Here is a 9,023-nt window from a genome sequence, read left to right on the forward strand (position 1 = left end):
ATTGAAGGCTGAAATCTGTCCGACTTGAACGCAGTTTTATTTCATCGCCCCCTGCTGCTGCCGCCTGCTCTCGTCCACTTCCCATAACGCCAATCCACTATCCGATTCAAAATCCTTCATGTTTATTAACTGTTCGCAATTTTAACTATTCTGCATGCAATTAAAATAAAGATATAAATACAAATATTTTTTTGCTGGATAATTTCTCGTCTGAAAACGTGCACGTTTTAACTTGAAGGCTCTCTCTCTCTCTGTTTCCTGCTATCGACCTCCTTTACTCAACTTATCGATTACATTGCATCATTTGGTCGACTTATAGACCTTAACAAAGGACAACACAAAACAATGTTTAAAATAATATTTAGATAATTTTTATTGTTTACAAGTTTTAACTGGAACTACATTAAAAAAAGGATACAGAAAGATAAAAGAGCAGATAAATACAAAGATGTAAAATTTCCTTCCATTCAAACCAGTGTGATCCTTCGTAATAGCTGTTCAGTGACATACGTTAACCCTCTCAATAAAATCTAAATATCCAACATGCCGGTAAAATGCTTGTATTCACACATCTTAAAATAAATCTCATTATATACATACATGCTGGACCTCTTAAAACAGCTCATTCTCAGTACATTCCTGCCTTTCAACATTCTTAGTGAATTGCTTTCTCAAATTTAGGAAGGAAAAAGCATGATTATGTATTAAGGTGTGTGCACACTTTACATATATACGTATGCACATTGATATAATTAAAATACAGTTTGAATTTAAAGATTAAAGTTCATTTTTCCGAAATTCTTTTGAATTGAATACATGGAAGGAGTAACAGGCCGAACTGCAGGGGAATTCACTACATACGTATAACATACTATGGACAGCTATCTTTACATTAGTGGTCCAGTACTGTTTTTGTGTCCTCCTTAATAACAAACAGGAGACATTGAGACACATTGCCTGAGTAAAACCTCAGTCTCAGATTTGTATCTACAACCCAACAATAGAAGGTGTATTAAAAAAAAAAAAGTATGATGAATCAGTGCTTTAAAAAAAAAAATCATACAGTACAGCAGAACTTATGGAGTCTGAGTCTAGTTTTCCCGGTCGATGAACTGCAGGTGGATCGGGGTTGCAGGGCAGAGCAGGCCGTGGGTTTTGGCCTTGACATCGTCGGTGAGAGGAGACATGCCAATGCGGAACCTTTGAATGAGCTGCACAGGTAGATAAGACAAGGAGAAGTCAATCAGAGTAATTTGTTTAGTGTTTCTCTTAAAGCCAAACATCTTTAGTAGCACAGCTGGAAAACTCCTACACTTCCTCTGGCCATCAAAAATATGGAGTGTGTGAGCTATGAGATTTGGGACTGGTAGAAAATGAAAAAATATTTTTTGTTCCATACAGATTATAAAAAATAAAGAATGTCAATTTCCTATGAAATGATTCCACAAAATTTAGTTTTGTGGAATTAGTGTTTAGGCTTGCAAATGTTATCTCAAAAGTCTGATATAGAAGGCAAGATGGACCTTTAAATTTGTACTAACACTGATTTCTTTAGTACAATAAAGTAAATGTTTTTATCAGTGATTTGTGTTGTAGAAAATTAAGCCCGGATGATCCGTTTGTGAAACTTCTTTGAGTTGGCTCTGGATCTGGTATATATAAATTTACGGTATTTTGCACGCCCATGAGGGCTGGGCACTATTGTATGCATGACACAATATAAGAACTTCATTCATTCATATAAGTGGATACTTGTGGACATGTGTGTAGCTAAGTGATTTATCCCCTACCCTTGTGAGAGCTAGATGCATCTCTAACTCTGCCACTCTCTTGCCAATGCAGCTCCTGATGCCGTAGCCAAAGGGAATCGAGCCAAAGTTGTCGACACGATCCGTGGAATCTTTCCTTATCCAGCGATCCGGTCGGAATTCAGAAGCTTCGGCAAAGTTCTCTTCTTCGAAAGATGTGGCGTAGTGACAAAGGGCCAACTGAGTCTAACAAGTGAGAAAACAAAAAAAAAGCGGTCAGTTGTGTAATGAACACAGCTGGACTATTGTACATGCACATAAGCAAGAGGGGAAGGGAGAGCTGTATGAGTAATGCAGGATCAGGTTACATCTGGTCCCACTGTAATGTTTTTGGATTCTCTTATGGTCATGCTTTTTCTTCAGCAACATCCACAATCTAGAGGGCTCGCATCTATTCTGTCTCCATCAGTCGTCTTACCCCTTTAGGGATGAAGTATCCGCCCACCACCAGGTCATCCTGGGTAATCCGTCCGTTGCCAGGGAGAACTGGAAAAAGCCTGCTCCCAGGGAGGGTTGCACAAAGACTGTTATTAAACAGCACTATACATTTATCTTTTCCCAAAGTTTAAGTCCAAGATTAAGATAAGTAAAAGCCACACACAGGGAAGATAATGCAGACATTTGAGATGTGAACATATTGAACAAAAGGTGAGGCCTAACTTTTAAAGTATATTAAACTAGAAAGTGAGGGCAAACCAAAAACAATAACAAACATGAGACCTGTACAGCTAGCGAAGATAACACGTAAAGAGAATAACTATCCATGCAGTCTGCACCTGAGTGTCTCTTTGACCAGCCCTCTGATGAGAGGCAGGCGAGGGATATCGTCGGCTGTGGCTACTGCTCCTTGTCCCAGAGTGTTCTTCACTTCCATAAAGATTTGCTGCTGTATATGAGGGTGCCGTGCTAACAGGTAGCTGGCCCAGGACAGGGAGAAGGATGTCTGGGAGAATAGAAAAGGATATCATATTAAAAAAAAAAAAAAAAGGTGGTAGACATAACTCTTTCAATGTGTTTTATATTAGTATTGGTTTAGCCTTTTTTGGGGGGGATGTTTTGCAATAGGTTTGACTGCAATGCAAGTGGATATAAAAGTTTTTGTGATGTTGCATAAGTTTTTGGGAAACCGTGAGCAGCTTTGAGGAAGAGGGAGCTAAATCCACGTGCTGCGAGGACACTCGAGTCCACTCCACCAGCTGCACTCTGAGCTCTCAATCCCTCGTCTTACTTCACTCAGCCTTCCCATCCAAATGCACCTTGATGAAACTCACTCTATTGTTCCACACTTTTATAACAGCAGCATTACAGGGTACACTTCAAAACAGTAATGAGTAAACGCAGTATCGAAAAAACCTCGCTCTAGTTCCAGAATTTCTGATAGGTTTCCTGATCTCGCACATCTCGTGGTTTCCCTTCTCATCAGACACACCCGGATTTTTATTTCCTCTTTTCTTTTCGTGACTGCCCTAACAACTGTCATCCCATCTTTGGCTCTCAATTTGTCCTTTTTCTGACTCAAAAGCCACTTACAAATACATTTCAATGACGTAGGCAAGGGAGCAAATTATATGAAAATGTGTGTCATCTTCCCTGTATCCACATCATATCTTTACTCACTGTTCCAAATGCCTTGTTACCCCAACCCAGATTAATTGTTCCTATCTTTCCATCCAACCTCCTCCATTTTCCATCCATGCATTTAGTGACATCTACTGGTATCAGAGGTCCAGCCTTGTTTGTTCCAACATCACACTAAATACACCCTCCAGAGGTCGGTTTAAGGTCAATATCTCTGACTAACTAATGATCAAAAGAGGCTCTATCCTTGTATAAGCCCCACCATCCTTCTCACAGTTCCTTCTCCCACCTCCCTCTTCACCCTGTCCCTCCTCAGATTCTCCCTCCCACTTTGTCATCCCCCTCTCCACATCCAACTTGAACCCAAACAACCCCAGGTGGGACAGATGCTGGCAACACCTCTGACAAAGCCAGAGAGGAATCATATGACAAAAGCTCATTGTACACCCAACTCGTCTTTTTCCCCCGCTTATGACGCCAGCCTCCCAACCTTTCCAGTTTCATGACAGAAACACTCTTCCTCAGGCCAACCCCCTTTTTTTCTCCCCCTCATCTCACCTCTGCCCAGTCTGGGATATAACTCTGCCTGTAGCTAATGTGTCTTGACAGCTCTTGTGTGTGCTGAGTAAAGGGAAATGCACCACAGGGTCAGGTAATGGCTCAGCTAAGTCCACCCCCTACCAGGATGTGGCCGTTACCACAAGTTCAACAAATACACACACCCTTTTATCCCTTGGCCCCCAGCTCAGAACAAAACATTCTACACCCGTAGTTATCATTAATCTGACAGTACCCCAAACACATTAGGCAGCAACTGTGCACATGTGCACACAGTATACACACAGGTGCAGATGCAAAGACATACCAGACAAGTGTGAAACATCGAGCACTATTTTCAACAGATTTTCTAGTTTCAGGAATATTTCGAGTTTAATTTCAAATATTTTTTGTGAACCTTTTTAACTCCGTCTGGGTTGCATGGGGAGCGTCTAATGACTCAGTGGGCTGAGACTATATGTAATGTCTCTGCTCCCTTCCAGTGTTTCCCATTTCTCTATTCTTTAATCTGCCAATTCAAAAGGTAAAAGAGTAAAACTTTCCTTCAACAAAGATACTTCAATGTCATTAAACAAAAAGTCTTAATCATTTACAACTGCAATCTAATTAAGTTCTATTGTCAAAACACATGAACACACAACACAGATGTCTGGTGAAGGAGACAAAGGACAATGCTCCCCCTGTGTAGATCTAACAGACAATGACAAATGATGAGAAACTAAATCTGAGTAAGAACAAGTTTGTCAGTAGGATACTGTGTAACCTCCCTGATTCACTGCGCTGACCTGACGCTGGCACAGCCACAAAGGCATGGATGTGGCGCCAGAAACCCAACCCTTGAAATTCAAGTCTGAAATAAGAACACAGACGCAGACATGCACGACTCACAACCTCGCTTATTCCTGCTAAAGAACCTGTACACTTCTGAAACCCCTCTCTGCACATGTAATTAAACACAGGCACACACACACACACACACACACACACACCGTGTCGACCCCAGCCAGTAGCATCTCCGTTAAATTGGCGTAAATCTCCTCCATGGTCATCTCCTTGGTAATGAGCAAGTGTGTGAGCAGTCCCCCCTTCACGTCCTCTCCTCGCTCCAGCTGTCCCTTGATCTCTGCAAGCCTCTTATTAACGTGAAGACGGCCTGGGATTAGACAGAGTAAAACAAGTTGGGATGAATGGGAACGGGGGAAAGAGGGGAAGGAGGGGAGGTGAAAGACAGTATTGAAAGAAATGGAAAAAAAGGAACAGGACTGTAACAGAGGGGCCCCGTACTCCCACAATCCCATTATAGAGCAGTAGAGATTTAGATGCAAATCTAAATTCCTTTCTAATGATGCCAGGCTATCTATACAAAAAAAGAAAGTTTGTAAATGCTTAACTAGACCCAAGCTGCACTGTTTTTAAAAAGGATCACATAGAAAGCATTTTCTAACATATTTACACACTGAGACCTTTTATAATGACGTTTGGAGGAAGCCATTGTGGAAACATGTATAGTGGTACTTTAGGTCATACATTTCTCTGCCTCAATTGGTTTTTGGATGATGCAACAAATCATATTGTGTGGTTTTTTTTTTAAAAGACAAAGACTTCCTTAAAAGCCCTTCTAGTCATTCAAATAAAAAAGGCACAGGAAATCTTGAAGAAGAATTACACTGATTGTATAGGGAGTGCTCCTCCGCCTGTGAAAAAAGTTATAATTTCTTTTGTGGCTCTGGAGAAGCTTGGTCAAGTCTGAAAATACAACTCCTGATGATGGCTTTTGGGCTTGGGGAGCACAAATTAACAACATTAAAGTCCAGAGTTCTTGGGCCATAAATCAGGATATCTCTGCCTCCCCTGCTTCAATTTAGTACTTAACTAAATACCCTTTTAATATGAAAGTACTCTAGTTACTGCATGCAGACTGTCCACTATTTTTTGTGCCCTTTTTGTGACTTACTGAATTTGAAGAGGCCATCCCAGGAGAGACAGAACTCCTCCCATGGTTTGGGGATAATAGGTCGGAGCCACTTGGGGATGGCCCCGGCATACATGGTTGTCTTGAAGGAGCTGAACATGAGGTGCAGCGCGCTGATGTAGTCTTGGGTTTCCTGGGGAATCTTATTTTGCAAACAGCCGAGTCGGGACTCGTACAAAATAGCTGCCACACCTGTAAAGACAATGGCAAGGAAGAGGGAGACGTTTGAATAATCTTTTCAGTACAGTTGGAAAGCTGCAAGGGTTCCTTACCATCCCCTGTTCCTGAAGTCTAAATGGAACGTAAAACAGGTTCATCACAATGTGCAAAGGTTTTATTTTTATTTTTCATCATCCATATCTAGCCTGCACCACCCCTTTTCAAATCCTACTTTTCTAACATCCAATTCATTCACAAACACCCTTTCTAGGGTCTTTACAAACCTTCCATGGCATATTTGAAGAAGAGGTCATTCACATTGACGACAGTTGCTCCATCAGGCTGCTGGGTGCGCAGAATACAAACTCTCTTGATGAGGTCATCTACCACTTCGTTCACATCATCAGAGAAGACTGCTACGTCACGGGGACGCATGATGAGCTGCCTGAGCACGCTTCGCATCTTCAGCCAATCTTCTCCCTCACTGGAGAACAGGACACAAGAGACAAGGTGAATATGTGGCATCCCTGTGCATTGTTTTGTATTAATAAAGGACATTCACAGACGTATTTGGAGAAAAAAAAAATGATTTTCATGAAAAATGATAGTGTTGAAGCGGTTTGAAAAACTAGGAGTATTGATGCCAAAAGGGTTCAGAGAAACAAAAGTTAGACTATTGAGAAGCAAAAGGGTATGCATACTATGAGTGAGCTAACCCTGGAAATGTAGCCCCCACAGAGTTTAGTTTTATGTCCATCTACACATATGGAAATCACAAATTTCAGGAGGTCATTCTCCTCCAGAGTCAAAGATCAAAGCTTGAAAGGGGACTCACGCTGAGATGAGGCCAGTGGAACTGCCTATCATGTCTCTGTACTCTTTCCAGGACTCCATGTTTGCTCTCTGAGGGGCAACACCCTCAGCCCTCAGAACCTCCGCCACCAAGTCACGGTCGGCCACTGAGACCACCAGCTGGGGCCCAAAGCGGGATTTGAAAATTTTGCCGAACTGCTTCCTGTGCTCCATCTATAAAGCAGTAGAGACATAAAAAAAAAACCAGTCAAATCTGTTTCTTTTGGAGGAAATCCAGGACTGATTTCCCTCCTTTAGACAGACATATGATTTATAAAATCAAAATGAAATGTAACGTAAAATACGTGTATATGCAGATACAACCTATTAAGTTAAATCTATGATTTAGCTCAGAAATGTTAATGTATGTTTGATTGTATCCGATTGAATAAGATCAAGTCATAATGGTAAAGGTATGGATTGCATTTCGGCAGATTAGTGTTGTCTGGCAGACATGGTGTCAATAGATCTCCAGTAGAACCACTATGTTTCACCGGTCTTACTTTTTCTCTGTCTGAATGCTGGTTCAATAAGAGGTGATGTCAATATTTCAATGCCAATGGCAAATGGTAATGTTCCCACAGCTGCACCGATTATGATTAAATTAAAACGGAAAGAGGAGTTTATCTGAGCTTATGGATGTTTTTAGATATCCCATTACAGTGTGTGTCATTATCAGTGTGTATCCACTTCCTTGAAGATGAGTAACTACTTGTCCTGACACTACCATAAGGTAAGTGTAGCAAAACAGTTTTTCTCATGCTGATTGACAGCAAGGCTTGGATAATTTACAGCTTGTTTAAGATTTCCTCTACAGATTGATAGGAAAGCGTTGTACAACAAGATTATTTCCTGTAAATTGTTATTGAGAGATCCCATTTAGTGTAGCATGAAACTCCCCCGGCACACTGCCTCAAAAATAATAATGGAAAGCTAACCAGCGACCAAATTCCTGGTGCACTTTTACGCAACTGTCTGTGCCATTTTACGCATAGGTGGCAAATTTGGTTGACGCTGAGAATACAAGGACTCGCTGCCATCGGTGGGAGACGCAGAGAGAAAGGGGAGATGTTATATATGGACAACATTACCTGAATCTCATGGATTCTGCTGAAACCGTCTCTCCAGATGAACTCGATCAAGTTGCCTAAGGTGCTGGGTCCAGGCATCTCCTTCAGGGTCTTGATTCTGGTTTTCTCGCCGACAGCCGCCGGTGGGATCAGCCTGTCAGGCATGGCCTCTTCTCCAGCCGCGGACATCCCAAAAGCCTCGCTGGCTGCTGACTTGTGCAATGCGCGTAGAATGAAAGACAGCTGCTTATTTAGCCGGTCGCCTTGCAGATTCTTCAAACATGCTGTCGTCAAATGAGACAGGATTGCCATTTTTTTGGAAACTTTTTTGGTGGTTCTGTTCTCCAAAAAAAAGTTTGAAAAGTTTGAAATCGGAAGTGTTCACATCTGCAAATGCAAGTCTCTGGCACATGCAAACGCGCTCCTCCCTATGGGGTATTGTAAGTTGGGATTGTATTATGGGTTGCTTTTAAATAGTTGCTTGTACAACTGCAGAAGTGGAAGAGGATTGGATGTTCGCTTTCAAAAGGAGGGAGGGATAACTCTGTATTCGGGTGTGGGCGTTTCCCCCTAAAGCTCTTGGGTTCCTTCTTTTATTTGGAAAGGAGTGCGCTAAAACGTGCCCAAACAGTTACATCACAGCGATCAACACAAAGACACACACACACACTGAATACAAGTTAATGTGATTAAAGTTAGATTAAGATATATTGCATGTTTAAATTGGTTATTTAACAAAAGATAATCCCTCCCACAGTCTCGCTCGTGTAAAACTCGAGCACATCCACATTCAGAGGGAGGTGTTTTGTTTTTTTCACAAATCACTGTCTGTTTACAGATACAGTGGAGTGCTCACTGGTTTGTTAATGTTCAACGGTGATCATTTAAGGAATACCGAGAGACTGTATACAATCTGTGGAGAAAGACTGCAGAGAAAAGTCTGGATAGTCGGAGGCACACGATGCGAGCTGTTATGTGTAACATTCCTCTTGAAGCTTTCCAATACTTTAATAGTAGATGGCAGAT

The 9,023-nt window shown here is 41.6% G+C and overlaps 1 protein-coding gene across 1 annotated transcript; it reads right to left on the minus strand.

Moving 5' to 3' along the window:
• Positions 1-383: 383 nt before the first annotated feature.
• LOC129104720 (cytochrome P450 27C1) lies at positions 384-8,436 on the minus strand. Its single transcript, XM_054615539.1, has 9 exons — positions 8,019-8,436; positions 6,911-7,101; positions 6,360-6,559; positions 5,899-6,108; positions 4,934-5,097; positions 2,585-2,751; positions 2,227-2,305; positions 1,791-1,994; positions 384-1,211 (listed from the first exon to the last, which is right to left on the minus strand). Exons 1-9 carry the CDS (start codon positions 8,307-8,309, stop codon positions 1,092-1,094), a joined length of 1,626 nt encoding a protein of 541 aa, XP_054471514.1. The 5' UTR covers positions 8,310-8,436; the 3' UTR covers positions 384-1,091.
• Positions 8,437-9,023: the final 587 nt, after the last annotated feature.

This window comes from Anoplopoma fimbria, chromosome 2 (genome assembly GCF_027596085.1).
Source record: "Anoplopoma fimbria isolate UVic2021 breed Golden Eagle Sablefish chromosome 2, Afim_UVic_2022, whole genome shotgun sequence".
In the NCBI taxonomy this organism is placed as follows: Eukaryota; Metazoa; Chordata; class Actinopteri; order Perciformes; family Anoplopomatidae; genus Anoplopoma; species Anoplopoma fimbria.

Coding starts and splice junctions, on each gene's coding strand:
- LOC129104720 (XM_054615539.1), bottom strand. CDS start 8,309: ATGGCAATCCTGTCTCATTTGACGACAGCATGTTTGAAGAATCTGCAA. Junction 5,098..5,898: donor GGATGGCCTCTTCAAATTCA/GTAAGTCACAAA, acceptor GTCTAATCCCAG/GCCGTCTTCACGTTAATAAG. Junction 1,212..1,790: donor TGCATCTAGCTCTCACAAGG/GTAGGGGATAAA, acceptor CTACCTGTGCAG/CTCATTCAAAGGTTCCGCAT.